This window comes from Meriones unguiculatus, chromosome 3 (genome assembly GCF_030254825.1).
Source record: "Meriones unguiculatus strain TT.TT164.6M chromosome 3, Bangor_MerUng_6.1, whole genome shotgun sequence".
Taxonomy (NCBI): Eukaryota; Metazoa; Chordata; class Mammalia; order Rodentia; family Muridae; genus Meriones; species Meriones unguiculatus.
The window spans coordinates 29,811,159-29,830,000 of record NC_083351.1 but is presented as its reverse complement, the minus strand read 5'-3'; the positions used below and the strand labels follow the sequence as shown (position 1 = coordinate 29,830,000).

Below are 18,842 nucleotides of genomic sequence, written 5' to 3'. Positions count from 1 at the left end.
CCAGCCTTCCTTCCTCCCAGATGCTCAGGTCAAAGGTTCAGGTTGTAAACCTGCCCTGTGGGAAACCCCATACCCAGAATTCCCAGCTCGCCTCCTGACTGGAGTGAAGGCCTCCTGTAGGTACTCTGCCTGGGAGGGTGTATTTCCCACTGACCTTACCCAGGGGTTGTCTTCCTGCCATGCAGGGGAGATGGATGAGGCCCACACTGGACCTTGCCTTTGGCATCATCATCCATAGCCAAGGATATGTAGAGGCAATGACAGGGTGCCTCGAGCATGACTGTAGCACCCTGGGAAGAAGCTGCCTGTCAAGTGTGTGACCCTCCATGACTGGAGGGACAGTCGTTTCAAACACAGGAGCTGGCCTTCACAGCACTACTCACTTTTTTAGACTGACGAGGATTCTGTGTTACCTCGCCAGGCGTTTAGGGAGCTGCATGGATCTAGACCACACATTCAGGAAAGGGCAGCGTGCCCCTGGGCTGTGGAGAGCAGAGTCTCCGGGCTGACACTGGACTTGGGGAGGGGATAGGTTGACAGCAGCCAATCCCAAATATACCCTTGCCTTTCTCCAACTATTCTGTCAAGAGCTCTGGCCCTGGAGATGGAAAGCCTGGAAGTCCCAGGGAGGAGGTCCTGTGAGTCTGTGGGCTCTGTCACCTGACACACGGGTACCATGAGTCAGTTCCTCTGGCTTGAGAATGTGGGTGGGGAATTCCTGCTTTCAGTTTGGCCTGTCTTTTCCTCCCATCCAGTGTCTCAAGATGCCACAACCACAGCTCAGAAATGAACACTCAAGGACACTTGGGTTGGTGGGTAGCATCTTTATTCAGGTGCAGCTGCCCGGGGGACAGATGTGCCAACCCTGTGTCCCATTGCTTTGTCATGGATCCAGCTGTGCTGAGGGTGGTGGTGATTACTTCACTGGTGGCCTGAGTATGGATGGGCTGGCCTGGGGGTGGGAGGGAGGCAGGTATCTGGAGTGGGCTTGAGACACCCCGAGTCATTTCAGCCGCAGCCCGTACAGGCGATGTTCATACACAGCTCACATTCGTCCGTGGCGATGGTCTCTGTGCGGGGAGAAAGCAGGTTAGGTGAAATTGGACCTTGGGGATCCGTGGTCACAGATGCTGTCATCCAGGAGGAGCCGCTGGGGAGAGAGCCTGGCGCCTTCCTTATAGAAGCTACCGCTCTGGACTCAGAGCTGAGGGGGCCGGGACCTAGATTCCTCTCTCAGGTGCTGCCCTTCCTAGAAGAGGCCGGGCAAGGGACTTCCCCTCCTGGTCTGAGGTTCCTCATCGCCCACAGGGGCTGATCAACCTGACCTGAAAGCTGTAGGAAGGATTCTGGACAAAAGGGACAAATCAGGACCTGCCCAGAGCAGGCACACACATGCTTGCTGGTGACAACAGCACGTGCCCAGCTCTTCTGCAGCCTTCTGGTTTCAGCTTGGCTATCACCCTCGCCGGGTGCTTTTCCAAGCCTGACCTCCTCAGGTGTGTCAGATGCCCCGTGCCTCGTGGAATCATGTCTGTCTCTTCCCAGAGTCCCTCCTTCTACCTGTGAGGTCTTTGAGGAACTTCCCAGGGCTGCGGAGTTTCTTTTCACCTGCCTCAGTGTGCCCAAAGTGGGGCAGATCTGGGGAGGACAGGGGCTGGGACCCCCCACACTTCCTGTCCTCAGCCCCTGGGTTGCTTGACAGAAACAGCTGATGAGGGAGAGGCGGGGAGAGGAAGTGGAGGAAGGGGCAGGAAGACCCGAGGGGCAGGACTCTTACTCAAGGCCTTGAAGATGCTGGCGGCCTCCTGAGAGGCGCAGACAGGCTGGAGGTCTGGGGGCAAGGCTGGGTTGTGGCATACTCCAGGCAGGAGGCTATCGGTGGGCCTCAGGAGATTGGACATCTGCTGCTTCTCCAGCTCAGTCAGCTGTTTCACCGATTCCAGACGCACTTGGAAGCCATGGTACTGGGGGGGAGGAAGGGAGAGGGGTGACCAGGCCCTGGCTAGGAGCAGGCAGAGCCATGAGACCGGGCTCAGTAAGGTCCCATGGGTCCTCCGGAATATCCTCTGTGCTCACGGAGAGTCCAAGCCACACTGCCCGAAGCAGCTTGTGAGGAGGAAAGCGGGGTGCTACCGCGTGATCTGCCACCAACATATCAGAAGCAGCCTTCTGTCACAGGCTGTCCGCACAGGCAGTGGAGCACTGTAGGTCAGCGTTGGGCATTAGACATAGGGAGACCCTTGTTTGCTCAAATCCTATCTCTGCTCCACCCAGCTGTCTGTCTCTTCCCCATGCCCTTCATCCAACTGTCCGTCTGTGCCCCACCTGACCTGACCTTTCTCCGTGGAGGCCTGGCACCAGGCAGGCCAGATGACAGGTCCCCTCCCCGCACTGGCCTGGCGAATCTCTCTGTTGAGATTGATTCTCTCAAGCCCTCCTAGACCCTTTTATTCTTCCCCTGGAAACCCTGCCAGATACAGATGCCAAACTATGCTCACACAGGTTTAGCAAGACCAGAAGCATCCTGACACACCATGGCCAGGCCCGATTTCATGCCCCACCCATCTAATAGTCCCTGAAAGGACATCTGAAGTCCATGTTCCCTGTTTCTGGCCTTTGCTCTGCCTAGAACATACTCACCTGGGCCTGACACCATTTGTCCTTCAGTGAGCACAAAGGTTCCCTGCCAGGAGACCATTCTGTTACTTGCCCGTGAGGGTGTGCAGTGCACAGGGGAGGGCGCACAAGAGGGGTCCCGCTCCCGTTATGCCCGTCTAGGCCTGACTCTCCTCTCCTTCCACTTCGTGACTATGCTGACCTCAAAGGAGACCAGAGCTGAACAAACAGGTTGTCTCCCACTGTTGACACTCCTGTAGCCTCCACCCAGCAGGTGTCTCGGTCTAGACCGGCTGCCGGGCTGAGCCCAGGTCCTTCGGGCAGAAGGCAGGCTCACGGGGGTCTCACCTTGATGTAGACACACTGTGTACCCTGCAGCAGCAACAGCAGCACCACGGCAGCCCGCAGTTGGCTTCCTGACATGGCCCCGCTTCCCATCTCACACCCCTGGGCTCCTGCTTCCTCTGCTGTCCACCCAGCTGCCACCTGCCTCCTGGCCAGCAGCCCCTTATAGGCCAGGGTCCAGAGCTCTGGTCACTTATTAACTGTCTGGCTGGGGTGGGGTTGACAGAGGCCTGGCTCTTTGACAAATTCAGAGTTGGTTCTCAGGGAAAGGGGTGGGGGCGATGATGATGGAATATCCAGAGCATGTGGGAACATGGTCTCCCAAGGCCCTGGCACAGACAGGGCTCTGTGGAAAGACCTTGGAACAGTTCACTTTCCATTCACCCCTCCACACCTGGGAGGAGAGGAAGCTGAGGCATCCGGAAAGAGACACCCGGTGAAGGGATTCGCTCCAGGCCCAAATGACTGCACCGGCATGTCTTTAGCCCAGGCCAACTCATAGTTCTTTGAGTGAAAGATGGAGGTAGATGAGGCTTTTCCGGTATTAACTTCGCCCATGCCCAGCATCCTGCTCCAATCCCAGAACCACGGAAAGACCAGCCTTGTAACCAGTCCTTGCCCGGCCCTCTGCCTGCCACTTCCCATTTGTATCCAAGTACCCCTGGTTATGTGTGTGACCCGTGGCAACTGTCTATTTTAGCAGCCAGCAGACCAACGTGGTGTGAAAGAAAGAGCTCAGATCACAGGAGGCAAGGGTTCAATGCCAGCCAGCTCTGGGGCAGCAGCTGTGTGAGCCTAGGGGAGGGGGTGTCACATGAAATCTGATTGAGGTTTTCTGGGCTCTCCTGTCACGCAGGCCTCTCAGAAGCCACCACAAAGGCAGCTGTGGGCATGATGGGCTCTGGCCCCTTGGAGTTAACCTTTATTTCCTGGGTGACTCATCCGTAACAGGTCCCTTAATCTCACAGCCGAGTCTCTGATGGTGCTGTCACCCTGGCCAGACCTAGCAGCCCTGGTCCTGCCAGGGCTCAGCTGGGCCCAGTACGGACTGACCGGGATCCCAGCATAGGCTTCCCTGAGCGCCTACAGTCCCCTCAGATTTGGCAGTTAGATGAATGCTATGATGTGCTCCATCAGGCCCGTCCAGCTCACGCATGTGCAGTACACCTCATCTTGCGAGAACACCTAGACTTCACCCTTATCTCACACTGAAATAGATAAAAAGGCTCAAGTGAACTTTGGAGTTTCTTACGTCTCCGCTTTGAATCCAGACTTCGGCCTTTATTCTTTGGAGTCTTTGGAGTCTCACATTCTCCTCTCTGCAAGATGCTAACAACTGTTAGATAACAGGAGCTCACGTGCTTGATTATGATCAACTCGAGGCATGATGAGGCACCTGCCGGTGCTGCCTTGGGGAGGAGGGACCGGACGGTATCACCTGCCTGTGCTCAGCCTCTGTTGCTACAGAAAAAGAAGCATGAGCCTTGGAGGCAGGGAGGCCTGGGCTTGGACCTCAGCTACCCAGCACGAGGCGTTACTTACCCTCGCCCAGTCTCTGTTTCCTGTACGCTGAAGTCAAGAATACAATTAATCCCCTGACAGTGCTCGGGAAAGCTAACAGCCCGTGGGACGGTCTCTGTCCCCAAATAGATCATTTCAGCAGCACATGCCCAGGGAATACGTCCCCATCCTCCCAGACAGACCCTGTCTCTGACTTGGAGGTGGTAACAGCTTTGACCCCCAGCCTTTTCAGGCTGGACTCAGCGCCATTCTATCCAGAGTGCTGGGTTGCTCAGCTGTGTCACCTCAGATACATGGTACAACCTCTGAGGTTTCAGCTTCCAGTGTGTAGAGAAATGGCTGCTCCCCAGCGTTTGAGATTGTCACGAGCCTGTTTGATTGCCATTCTCCCACTCTTTCTATGCGACAAGCTCAGCCTCCTGACCACCGCTTCCAGGGACAGGAGCACAGCCTTCAGAGTTGAAAGGTCCCGTGATGGGGGTTACCTTCCTTTCTCCAGCTGCTGGCTCTTCCAGCTAGGGCCATGGTTCCCAGGGAATGAGTCATGACTTCCTCTTCTGCCTGACAAGACTCAAACTTTCCAAGCCTGTCTCCTAAGCTCTTCATGAATGACCCACCATCCTTTGAGGCCAACTTGGCCACAGATGGCAAATCCTCACTGCCACCCAGAGCAGCTCATTCATATCACCTGGTGTCATGAGGGCCCTTCCTCCTTTATGGGCACAGGAAGCCACTGTCATCGAAGCCTGTGGGAGCTCACACACATGAGGATGGGAGATGAGGTGTGCTCCTGTAAGTTTAGCTGCCTCTCTCCCCACACTGAGTCCTTACTTGGTGTTTACCTTTATGGCGCCTCTCAGAGTCCTTTGCCCACTTGGCTCTGGGAATATGGGCTTCCCGGGTTTTCTGATATCTCACCGGCCACATCTTTTCAGTTTCCTTGGCTAGTTGTCCCCTCTTTGCTAGTCCCTAAAGTTAGAGCTCCCCCAGAGGCACCAGGACTGGTCCTTCGGCCTCCATCCTCTTCCTACAACCACCTACTTTGGTATGTGTCATGCAGCTTCAAGGAACTTCATGCCCTCAGTCCTGAGGACTGACCTCCCCCCTCCCATCAGCCTACCCACCTCCTCAGCCTCTCCCATCACTGTTGATGATTTTACCCTTTGCCCAGGTGGCCAGGTCAAAACTGAAGGAGTTACTCTTGACACCTATTTTTCATTCACCAAATTAAACGCATTCAGTTGTATTGACCGTCAGAATATTCTTAGCTTTCAACCAATCAGGCCTCACCTTCTCCCCAAGGTCCAAGCTATCATCCTTGGCTTCCTGAATTATTGTAAGAGCAGTGTTAGGCAGAGGTCTCCTGGGAAACAGTATCCACAGGACCTGCTCCTCTCTCTGTCTGTCAATCAATCATCAATCCATCTGTTTTCTATCTAGATTTACTTTGAGAAACAGGCTCATGTGGCTAGCAGGACTAATGGGTCTGAAATCCATAGGGCAGGTTGGCTGGCTGACAATTCAGCTAGGAGCTGTTGTGGAAGGCAGTAGTGAATTCTTATCATTTTATGTTGCCCTCGCGTCTATTTTAAATGCAGCCTGGATGTTTTCACACTGGGGTGTGACAGTTTCTAATTTTACTCTCTTCTGCCCAGTTCCCCAATGTGATCGATCCACATGCCTACCTTAGATAACTGTTCCCTGGTGACCCCTACGGCATAGTTAAATATAGCCTGGCTGGCTCGGCTGACCCTCATACACCATGCTGACAGAACAGACGTCACTGCAACCACATCTCAGTCAATGTCACCTTCTGGGACTGGAGCCTGGGTCTGCTTTTGTGTTTTATGGCTTTTGTTTTATTTTGGACTGAGTTTCACTGCTGTGTAGACCAGGCTGGCCCAGAACTCATAGAATTCCTCATGCTTCTGACTCCTGAGTGCTGGGACTACAGGTTTGCGCCACTGAGCCCTGCAGTACTTGCCTGAGACCCACCATTTAAAGAGGGGTTCTCTCTCTGTCTCCTTCTGACTGACTGTCTGTCTGTCCGTCCGTCTGTCTGTCTCTCCTAGCTCTGCCCCACCTGCATGTGTGTGAATTCTGGAAGAAGACCCCAGATCTGTTTCCATCTTGTGGTTGTCTCTCCTACTGACTGACAGCCGTCCTCCAAGAAGCCCACCTGGAGAAGCAGTCTGGACTCTCAGGGCAGCATTGGGACAGGTAGGTGGAGGCCCTGTGTTCAGTCTCCAGGCTCACCTTCTCTGAAAGTCTTAATCTTTGCTCTTAAGATCTTCAACTGACTGCAGCTCCCCACCCCACAACACAGTGTGGAGGGCAATGTGCTCGACTCAAGGCTTTTTGGAATGCCAGCATCAACCACGTCTAAAAAGGGTATTCTTAGAGCAACATCTAGACTGGTGCTCGACTCAACAACGGGGCTCTGCAGCCTCGCTATGTGGAATCATAAAATGAGCCACCACGAGCATCCGAGCTGACTCACTGAGCCCACACTTAGCCCTCTGCTGGCCTTTCCCCACACATCAGTCAGCGTGATCCTGTGAAGGTCTGAGTCAGACCATAGCTGTCTCCGATCCAACCGCGGACAGATTCCCACTTCACACCCAGCAAACTCCAAAGGCTTCCTTCCATCTATGGCTTCCTTTGGGCACAACTTCTTCATCTTTAACTTCAGCTCTAAAATTATGCTCTTTACCCTTTGGGCTTCATCAATCCTCTAGCTTCCAAGCCCTCGCCCTCCCACCCCAGGCATGTCAAAAGCTACGTTTTACTAAATTCTAGCTTGGCGTGCAGGACAGTAAGTTTCACCACGGCATCTTCACATACAAGTGTCATTGTTCTGTGGCCTCATCGTGGCTGGTTCCATTTCCTGGCTGCTGTGAGCAGTGCAGCTACACAAGCGGACTTCTGCATGTTTCTCTGTGCTGCACCCGACATAGCGTTTAGGTCTGTACTCAGGAGTGGTACAGCCGGGGCACGTGGTAGATCCAGTTACTGTTTTTTGTTTTTTGAAGAGCCAACATGCTGGCTTCCACAGCGGCCACACCACTTTCACACTCCCGAGAGCAGTGAATAGGACTTCCTCTCTCCCCATGGCCTTGCCAGCATTTGCTGTCATTTGTTTTCTTGACCATGGCCATCTCATCTAGGGTGACAGAGAGTCTCCAAACAGTTCAGATTGGCATTTCCCTGATGGCTAGTCAAGTATTTACTGGGCATTTTTTTGTTTTTTTTTTTGAGAAATGTCTTCAGTTCATTAGATTGCTTATTGATTTGGAGGATGTTTTATTTTGGTGTGTGTGTGTGTGTGTGTGTGTGTGTTATTGACATAGCGTCTCACTCTGCAGTCCTGGCTAGCTTGGAACTTATACAGAGATCCACCTATCTCCCCACTAGAGTTCAACCTAGTTAGTGTTTAATTTTTACAATTATGTATTTATCCTGGATATTAATACTCTATATGATGAACAGATAAATTTTCTCCCATTCTGTCTCTTCACTGAGGCTGTTGTCTGTGCAGAAGCCTCTCCATTTCATGAATTAAGCCTTTTCCATTTCAACCCCATTTGCCAGTTGTTAGGATCATTTCCTGTGCTGTTGGAACTTGCCATCTTGAGATGTTTTACTCATCTCATGTCCCCATGCAGTTTCAAAATTTTAGGTCTTACATCAAGATATTCCACCCACGTTGAATTCACTTCTGTTCTGGGTGAGAGAGACGAGCCTGATTTCACTTTCCCAGCACCTTTCTCCAGCATCTGTTTTGACAACTTTGTCTGAAATTAAACATCTCTAACTGCGGTTCAGCGCTGGGCGCTCCATGGGACCCACTGGTCTGTGCTGGCTTTTATGTCAGCATTGCACTCATCATGGCTCTGTGGCATAATTTAAGATCAGGCATTGTTGTCCCTCTAGTCCTGGGGTGTGCTACGGATTGCTTTGTGCTCCCATGTGAATTTCAGCTTCTTTTTTCAGTGTAGAAGCCCACTGGGATTGTCGTGGGATTACATCGGGCCTGGATTGTGTTCAGGCATGCAGCCATCTTCTCCACATTAATTCTGACAGCCCACCAGCACGAGAGCCTGCTTCTTCTAGTGTTTTCTGTAATTTCTTTCTTCAGTAGCTTTAAGTTTTCACTGTAGGAGTTGTTCACCTCCTTGGGATTTCTTTTTTTGAAACTATTGTGAATGTGATTTTTCTCCTCTGATTTCTTTTTTTTTAAATCCATTATTGGAGTACTGATTTTTGTACACTGACTTTGTGTCAATTGCTTTGCTGAGAGTGTTTATCAAGTCTAAGAGTCTTCTGGTGAAGTCTTAGGGCTTTTTCAGTATAGGATTGTGTCATCTGCAAATTGGTATAAGTGGCTTCTTCCTTTTCCTATTTACATCCCTCTGGGTTTTTTCCCCCCTTGCCTCACTGGTCTCCTCTCGATGGGTCAAGTACTGCAGTGAATACGAGTAGAGTGACTGGGCACCAAGTGAATCCTAGATCCTGGGGGAAACGCCCTCCCAGCCCCCCAATTTAGTATAACACTGGCTCTATTTTTTTCGGTGAAGCCTTTATTGTGCGGAGGTCTGCTCCTATTTCCAGCTTCTTCGGGGCTTTTACGATACCGAACTTTGTAAAAACTCACCAAAGCTCTCTTACCTCGGGTCCATGCTCCTCACCCAGGTCTCTGCTCAAACATCACTCCTTCAAAGAGACCTTTCCTGATCCTCTTATCTTGACAGCTTCCCCTATGACTCCACATGCCCTGACTTTGCTTGTGGCATCTGTTGTCTCTATCTATCTATCTATCTATCTATCTATCTATCTATCTATCTATCTTCTATATATCTCTCTTTCTATCCATGCACCCACCCACCCATCCATCCATTCATCCATCCATCCATCAATCCATCTATCCATCCATCCATCCACCCATCTACCTCACATCCTTCTGTTTCAACATAAACTGTTAGAATTAGTAATTTGTCTGTTTGCGCTCTCCCAAAACAATACCTGGCACACGATCAGTGCTCAGCAAATACTTGAAGCACCGAGTGAATAAACACATACAGTTTAAGCATCAATTCTGCCCATGAGTGCGTGTTTAGTCTTGGGAGTTCCTCACCTCTCAAAAGCCACAGTCATCTGTGCAGCTTGTTTCTGGCACAGGGTGGCTGTTGGGAAACTGTTATTATTTTCATACTTGTGAAACAATTCCCAGAAAACAATCCTTTTTGTATGTCATGTGCATCTGTTGTGCCCACATCTTAAGGTCCCCAAAGACCACCAGGAGCCAGACCACCTATGCAAGCGCAAAGAGCTTTATTTGGGCTTAAGTTCGGTCTCTCCACCATCACCGATGCAGTGGATCAGAGAGGAGAGCCCTGAGCAGCTACATGGCAGGGTTTTTATTTGGGGCTTGAGCAAGAACCCGGAAATTCCCAGCTTAGCAGTTACACAATTGGATGACATTCAGCAAGGGCAAGATTGTCACAAAGTGATTGGCTAACTAACATAACTAACACTGAGTAAGCTAGACCTCAGGAATGTTAGGTGGGTGGGCTGCCCAGCACAGATGCCCAACCCTGAGATAAGATACCTTCCCATTCTTGTGGTCACCTCCAGGCTATTCCTTGGGTAGGGAATTTTACGGTTTTCTTATTTCTGGAATTGGTGACCGATGGCCTAGTTCCTGGGACTGATGATTTTTGGGGGAGGGGGGTCAGACCTGGTCCTTTCATTCCCCCCTTGAACAGGATACAACCTCAAATCTTTGCAATGGGTCCAAGGGCTGGTATTGAGACTAGGCATAATCATGAAGGGGGCACAAAGCATGACTAGAAGAGAGAACTAAGAGCCAATTTTCTGGTATGTCAATTGACATTATAGAAACCCATTCCATATGCCAGGGAACCCCTTTTGACTTAGCATTTCAGCCTGTGAGGTAGGATAAGGCCAACAAATTTCTCTTCTTCTGTAGCTTCTTCAGGCTGACATTGGGGCAGAGATATTGGGGACCCAGGAAGGCTGAAAGGCTAACTAGGCAACAGGGCACCATCTAATTAGCAATCCAGTTGAAGAGACAGGGAGCCATCACATCAGCTGTACTGGATTACTTCAGCTTTCAGCAAGTCCAGGTTTCAGCTTGCAGTCCATAGCTGATAGCTGAATGGAGTCTGTCAGCCAGGTGAAAATCTGCTGAGACAAATTCAGACTAGAGACAGAAGTTAAAATTTGTCTAGTAAATGGGGAAAGTGAGGAATCCCAAGACCAAGGGAAAAACTCATCTGGGGTCTGTTTGAACTATGTCAGATCCAGGTCTTATGACATTTTTGATTTCCTGAAACTCATATGAATTTTAGTTTACAAAAAGAAGTATATTAGCATCACCATTGTATTGATATCCATACTTGAGACAAAGCAGGTAACAGGTGTCTGCAAGACAGCAGAAGTAGATTCATGCCATTAAGACCCATTAAGCCATGCCATTAAGCTATGGCTTTTGGATCAGAGATATACACATTTGACAGATGTTTTTAGCATGATGAGAAGCACCTTTAAGTCTATCTCCAGAAGACAACCAAAGGGAAATTAAAATCTCAGGATTGTGACTGGTTAAAGTAGTCGGTGCTCCAACTAGAGTTCAACTAGTCAGAACTCTATTGATTAATGTCAAAACTCTGAATCTTTGAAATCTTATAACAACCAAAGCACAACAATAGCATGGGAGGAATCTGAAATATCTCCCATTTTCAATATACCTTAAATTACTTTCTTTTATCATTACAACTTGCATTTACATACCTTAAAACACCCTTTTAGGCCCACAAACACTTTACAATTTGCATTTACCAACCTTAAAATACCTACTGAGACCCTCCAATCTCCCTTGCATTTACCAGCTTTGAAACACCTTCTTACAGAGGCTTTCCTTCATAACTTTCATTTACCAACCTTGAAACATCTTCCTAGAGCCTCAACTTTTTAAGATCCTCATAACTTAAACATTCGTATCCTCTGACCTTACATAACTTTCCATCTTTCTATCCAGTTATTCACCGTAAGACACAGGCAATTAACATGAAGCCTGTGAACAGGGCAAACCTGTTTGCCTCTCTAAATAAGAGATCTAGTACCTAGTAGTTCCAACTAGCTAATGAATTGACTAATGAACTAACAGTGGATCTAACTGTCTGCTCTGATCACATTGATGGCTAAGCTAAGCTACCAGTTTAGCCATCAATGTGATCGGAGACCTGAGAAGGATAAATTATAACCTAAATAAATGTACTAATCAATGTACCAATCAAAATGACAGAGATGACTAGTCAGTCCACCACCTAGGCAGTCTGGCTCCTGTATCATAGCATCATGAGCAGAGGCAGTCTGGCCATCAGGCACAGAAGACGAGAGGTTGTTTCTGTAGATAAAGTACATAAGAGATTGATCTCACCTCGCCTTCAGCAATGTGAAACAATGGAGTCTCTAGGTGTCCACAGCTTTGTCCACAGTTTAGGCTGCACCCTAGTGGTGGGCCAGTTGGGGCAGCCCTGCCCTGTGGTTAGCATACCACAATCCAGAGTCTAAGTCATCTGTCGTTGTGCCCATATCTTCTAGGAGATCTTGGGGAGCTACTGCCAGGATTTTGGGACTCTGTCATAATAAAACCTACATACATTAGATGCCATATTCATCCGATATCTGACAAGCTTGAAGGCCAACATATCTGGGTTAATCTTTGTCTGTCTTTAGTTATCTGCTCTAAACTGCATCCTGTAAAACAGAATGTTATAATCTCTAATTCTGGTATATTCCTTAGGTAAGTGTATTAGAACCATATCTATTTCAAGTTGATTTACACAGGCAAACTTTGTAGTTACCCATCCTAGGCTTAACCTTGAAAATGTAAACAAGAGACTAGGTAAAGCTCAAGCTTGTAACCAACTGCAGTCATTAGTATAACTCTAAGTATATTTCTGAACTAAAATCAAAGCAAAACTTTTAATCCTACAGTTTATAGAAGACTGGCAAATCTTGTTGATCCTACCACATTGTATTATTAAGACTGAACAGCAAAAAGCTTAAAGGACAGATGTTGCACTTAGCACCAAACAGGGAACTGAACACAGTTGGCAGCTCTCAGCAAAGATGGCGGTACAACCACTGTTCCACCCTCTTTATCCCCGAACCAACATGGCACTAGCCACGTGTTGTTACAGGCTGTGGCCAACAATTCAAAACATAGCCACTAGGTGTCACTGATGGTGTTGTTGCCTCCCACTGTACAGCACCGTGGAGCATTTACAGTTTTCTGTAACCAAGTTCTAGCATTGTGATCAAATAAGTTTTATAACCAATTGGATAATAGAACAGTATAGAACAATTTTAAAACTGTACTTCAACTATTCTGACCATACCAAACCTAGTGGCAAGAAAGAAACAGCATCAATCCGTTCATTCAGGAACTGGCAGCCAGGCACACACTTCAAATCAGCCTGTTAATCTGAATAGACCTTTACAAACCAGGGCTGACTCACACATACAGCATGCCACAAAAACACAACCTTGAAATATATATATATATGTATATATATATATATATTTACATATAAAATCCATAGACATGATTATAAAATACCTGATAAATTTAGAATGTTTCATAGCCTTAAACATAATTTTAAAAAGAAATCCGTTTCTGCAATATCAAAATAAAGTGCCCTTTTTAGGAGTGAAGTCACAAAGCATAACCATAATTTTAAAAGTCAAACCAAATTTTCCAAGTGTAAACAATTCAGTCTCTAAAATCAATACCAATTTAAAATGAGACTTGTCTTCTTAGTGTAAAAGGAGATAGGATGATAAACAGAATTCATTATCACTAAGACATTCTGTAATTTTTTTGCCCTACCCCACACCACATGGCAATTTCAAGATGGCAGAGTCGCATCACGTGGCAAGTCACATGGTTGCTATTTGAAAACAACTGTGTTTCTATTGATGTTACAAACACATATGCACACACATATGTTTTAAACAAGAGTTTGAATTTAAACTTTGAACATATCCAATAACTGTTAATCTATAACTAAAATGTACAGAGCATATTAACCATTTAAGATCAGTCAGAAATAAACATGTAATGGCCATACATACATGTAAACCAGACAGAACTCTCCTTACTTCATTTGGCTGTAATTTCAAGCACTCTGTTACTTGCTGGCAGTGTGGCCTGGGAAGCCACATGCTGCAGCCATCCTGTAGCATGCCTCCTCACCTCTGCCCTCTCATGCTAACCCCCAGAAGAGAAGCAGCCACCACCACCATTTTTTCTCCCAGAGGCAGGCTTGTACTCCTATGGCCATTGTTGCTGGCCCAACAGGCTATTTTCCACCCACAGCTAAAGGCTGGAGGATGGCTTGAGTCACTCTACCTTGGACCTGCTGCTTGTGCTTGAGCTGCCATAACTCATGGCTCTGCTGGCCTAGAACTAAGTTTTATCCATGGTTAAATCAATTTAAGAAGATCCACCATGAAACAACAGCAGTGACAAGGACATTCATGAACAGACACAAACGTTCCCGGGGAAAACTTGGTCGATCAACCAGAGAACGGCGGCGGTACCATTTGCTGGATCCAGAACCAAAGAACTAATTTGAGAGTTCCCAGGCTCTCCCCAAAACCAAAACCAATGAGAACTCAGGCTCTCCCAAAGAAGTGGCAAGAGCACCTTCTCACCTCAGGCCAGCGGAGTTTACAGCTCATCTGCTAATCCCAAGGGCCAATTCCAACAACCAAAGAACCAATTTGAGAGCTTCAGGCTCTCCTCAACACCAACGCCATTGAGAACCGAGTTTCCCCCAAAGAGGTGGCAAGAATGTCTTCCGTGTCGTAGGCAGGGGGATTTATAGCACGTCCGTCTGCTAATCCCAAGGGCCAGTTCCAACTCCTTTTGCAAAAGGAAACCAAAACCAAGAAAGAAGACGTCAAAAACAAGAACATAGACACAAAGAAACACAAAACATAAACCAGTATCTCTGAGACACAGACAGACCCGAAGAGAGCACTGACTTACCAGGCGGTGACGGGGGTCCTAGCTGGTCTTGGGAATCCTGGATGAGCCCCCACATGTTGTGCCCAGATCTTAAGGTCCCCAAAGACCACCAGAAGCCAGACCATGTATGCAAGAGCCAAGAGCTTTATTCTGGCTTAAGCTTGGTCTCTCCACTATCACCAATGCAGTGGATGAGAGAGGAGAGCCCCAGGCAGGGCTTTCATTCAGGAGAGGGGGGTCTGGCCTGGTCCTTTCACATTGAAGACTTGGGTCTCTCAATAATTTAATGAGTAACATTTCCCAGTGGCAGCATCATCGTAAAAAAGTGACAAATATCAGGGTTCAGAGACACGATGCAGAACCAGCAGTCACCTGGACAGGAGAGGCAGAGAACAGGGAAAGAGACTGGGTTCTAGAAGCCAGCCTTTGAAGCCAGTGTCTGGGATTGTCTGTGTGCCTGCCTTTAAAGCCTGGGGGAAGAGAGGAGCCCAGGACAAAGCTAAGGTCATCCTGAAGCTGGATGGCTGCCCTTGACAGAGGCGAGAAGCAGGAATGAACAGGGCAGATCAGGGAGCGAGTTTGGTCGTGACATTGTTAAATCTGAGACACCTGCCAGACATATGAGTGGAGAGAGAAATGTCACCAAGTGAATCTGCTGCTTGGAGTCCTGAGCTGGATCGAAGAGCGTGGCTGGCTAGACGGGAGAGTCTCCCTGGCATTGGAGCTGAGGCCTTGCAGAAGGACCAGCAGCATCTGGGAGAAGGAGTGGGTAGAGGTCATCGTGAGGCTCCGTGCTGATCCCAGAAGAGAGTGGTTAGGAAAGAAGCTGTGCTGGCTGGGACCAAGGTGTGGTTCACACTGGGAAAAGTTCTGACTGGTAGGTTAGAAGTCACTGGTGACCTTAGAAAATGGATTCTGAGGACAGCCAGCATGAACGCCTGATTAGAATGTGCTTTAAAAAATACGGCAGAAAACAAAACCCAAAACCAAAAAAAACCCCACCCACCCACCCACACACACACACACACACACACACACACACACACACTCACAGAGCGTTTGTTAGACACTTTAAACCAAGGGGTGAAGCATACAGGGGCGGGTGTGTGGGTCCAGTACCCGAACTGAGCTGCCCTGGAAGACCCTGTAGGACCGTGTAGAACTCACGGTGTGGCAGATCTTCCAGCAGCCCCTCAGAGAAGTGGGTGACCTAAAATACAGATTTATTTTTGTCGTGGCTGCCAGGAAACCCAGAACTAAACTGTGGCCCCCTCTTTAGCATCACCTTGAACTTCATTCATCTGTGTCTTCCTCTTTTGACTCAGTCCCCTGCCCCCAGGCTATCTACACACGCACGCACGCACACATACACACACACACGCACATGCACACGCACACGCAGGATTCAGGTTTATTTAAAGTCTCTCCAAGCTGGACGGGATGGGTTGGGGGAATTGGCAACCACAGGAAGTGGGTCGAGGCTGCCCCCTCGCGACGGACACGGAGCACTGCAGGGAATGGCTGAGGTAGCTTGGGCTTGGTTCTGCGGTGAGGAGCGGTCCCTGCGTTGGTGTCCCTCCCACACCACGGGGCCGCCTCTGTTGGTGCTGCTCCTTTCGGGTGCTGTCAGAGGAAACGTGTGAGATTTGTGGGGAGCCCCTGCTGCTGGTAGAGGCTCAGGTGAGCAAGGCCCGGCCGCAGAGAAGGCAGAGGGCGAGCTCAGGCCCCTGGCCACCTGATGCGGAGGGGGAATCTGGGGAGGGAGGGCCTCACTGAGGGCTGACGTGCTTCCCCTAGAGCCCGGATCTGCACATTGGGGTGAAGTGAGGGCCTCTGAGCCAGCCGCTTCTAGATTCTGGATTCCTCCCTGAGACAGTTGGCAGGTGTGAGTGTGTGTGTGTGTGTGTGTGTGTGTGTGTGTGTGTGAAGGCTTGCGTCAGTGTTCAAGCATGCATGTCCATGCCCGAAGCCTTATGGGAACATGTATGGGACCGCGCAAACATGCGGATGAGGATACTGGGCAGGCATGTAAAAGTGTGTGTCCACGCTTCTGTGGGATCGGTATGTGTGTACCTGCACGCCTGCACGTGTGAGCGTGGGCCTTGTGTGCGCACGTGTGTGTGGGGGGGTGTTGTGTGTGTAGAGCGCAGGGAGGTGTGTTTTGGAGTCTGTGGGTCCTATGTGCTTGTGGGTGTGTGTGAGCACAGTGGCTGCTGCTGAGGACACACACGCTCAGCTGTGGAGGAGGGCAGCGGGGAGCACGAGAGAGCAGAGGAAGAGAGGGGCTCCCCTCTGTGCAGACCTCTGGAGGGGGCACTGGTGGTGTGGCACACTGCGGAAGGACTGTGCTGGAGCCGGAGCGGGCAGGCCCGGCACCCCCGCCCCGCTGGGAGCCGGCTAGCTGCTGGAAGGCCTGGTAGGTCCCAGGGTGCACGGCAACGTCCTCTCCCCTCTTCTCCCGCCACCCTGCCTGTCCCAGCAGCTGCCCGGAGGCTGTGACTGGCAGCAGACAGAGCCGAAGCGCCGGATCAAGTGGCATCATGTGGGTGAGCCACTCCTTCCTTGAGCACCGGCTTCCTCCGATTGACAGCCGGAAGCCGAGCCCCTGACCAGGGAGCCTGGCTTTGAGGGCTGCGAGCACCCCCTGCACCGAGGGCTCACGGGAAGTCCTCCTCCGAGCCCACGGGTCCTTCACACAGCGGAGGTGGCACAGAACTGCCCCCTTTGTGTGGAGGACACGGCCACAGGGAGCTTGACTCGCCAGAGACCGCCCAGGCGGCTGCGGCCATGGCGAGGGACCCTGTCCTCCCTGCTGGCAGCCTTAAAGCCAGCCCATTCTGTGGGCCCGTTCCCAGGTGCCCTTTGGGAATTCTAGCAGCGTTGGCCGCTCCCCCACCCCAGTGGAATTCCACCTACTGTGTGTATCATACCCATTTCTAGGGGGACCCCCAGCCACAGTGAGGCTCACTGAGAGGCCAGCGTCCAGGCGGGACCCTACTCGTGCCCACAACCCGTAGCGTCTTCGCTGACTCTGGAGTTCTTTGCCGGTTGTACCGAGTCTGAATGGCTGAGGAAACCCTGTAACTGCTGAGTCAGGGGCCTGGGTGCCAAGCAAGACCGAGCACGGTAGGCGGGGCTGAGACACAAATTCCCCCGCACTTACCAGGGCCAAGGCACAGCTGTCGTGTATGCCGCCGTCGAATCTGCAGTTGTGATCATTGTGAAACTTGATTGCTCTGTCTTGGGGACTTCTTAGAGTCCACAATAAGGCCAATCAGACTAAGCCATCAGATGTCAAGTAGCAGCTAATGAGGCATTCATGGGCCCGGGAGAGAAATCAGGCAAGCTCTTATTTCAGGATTATCCCTCCCAAATATTGAATCTGAACTGTAAGCAGAATTCTCTATAATCTCCACCCCTTCCCCCGGTGGGGGACCATCGGCATTCGCAGCACGTCGTAGCTTTCTGGAGAGAGGTTTGACAGGCAGGCGGACTTGCCGCTTCCCAGAGGAGCGGGCTTCTTGGGCATCCACAGAGAGGAGAGCGGGCAGAGCCTGCTGGGAATCCCCCTCCCAGGCTCCTCCTGGGAAACTGGGGTGGCTTGACTGCCAAGTACGTCTGGCAGCATCAACACCCCGCAAGGAGGAGGGGAGTCTGCAGCGGGGAAAGAGACTTAGCTACTTTTCTCATGGCTGTGACGAATGCCGGACAAAGGCAACTTGAAGGGAAGGAAGGGGTTATTTTTTTTTGGCTTTCAGTTTGAGGTTACGGTTCATCAGGGCGGGAAGGTGTGGCAGCTGGAGCTTGGGGCCTCTGGTCATGGCACCCACAGTCAGAAAGCAGAAAGAGGGAGGAGAGGGAAAAGAAGAGGGGGAAGGAGAGGAAAGGGGGAGAGAGGGGGAGAGAGAGAGAGAGATGAAGGCCGGCTTTGGCTTGCTTTATCTGCCCATGTTTAAAGTGGGTCTTCCCCCCTCAATGAACCCAATCTGGAAAATTCCTCTATATTCTGTTACCCAAGTTGTCAGCCAGGCTTCTCCTTCACATCCTGGGACCACTCTCTGCTTCTCCATCTGGGGTCTGTAGACAAGGCTTGTGCCCCTTGGGCATACCTAGCTGGGGCTTAGGTTGGGAGGGAGAGCTTGCATCCCCCCATTCCTTCAGGAGTTTAGATCAATGCGAAGTCACTCCTTTGGCAGAGGCTGCAGGTTGCCCTTTGACCCCACAGCCCCCTTTCCTCCTGAAGGGTCTGCTGTGGACTGGCAGCTGTCTGGGAGGCTTGCAGCTGTCTTTGCTCTTGGGC

At 50.3% G+C, this 18,842-nt stretch overlaps 1 protein-coding gene and 1 long non-coding RNA gene across 2 annotated transcripts; both read right to left on the bottom strand.

Annotated features, from left to right (window-relative positions):
- Nucleotides 1–809: 809 nt before the first annotated feature.
- On the bottom strand, nucleotides 810–3,112 carry Guca2b (guanylate cyclase activator 2B). The gene is made up of 3 exons (XM_021635007.2): nucleotides 2,965–3,112; nucleotides 1,778–1,964; nucleotides 810–1,070 (listed from the first exon to the last, which is right to left on the bottom strand). Exons 1-3 carry the CDS (start codon nucleotides 3,052–3,054, stop codon nucleotides 1,009–1,011), a joined length of 339 nt encoding a protein of 112 aa, XP_021490682.1. The 5' UTR covers nucleotides 3,055–3,112; the 3' UTR covers nucleotides 810–1,008.
- Nucleotides 3,113–9,817: 6,705 nt separating this feature from the next.
- On the bottom strand, nucleotides 9,818–18,058 carry LOC132653016 (uncharacterized). The gene is made up of 3 exons (XR_009590642.1): nucleotides 17,706–18,058; nucleotides 14,564–14,914; nucleotides 9,818–14,437 (listed from the first exon to the last, which is right to left on the bottom strand). It is a non-coding gene; the product is annotated as an uncharacterized LOC132653016 (long non-coding RNA).
- Nucleotides 18,059–18,842: the final 784 nt, after the last annotated feature.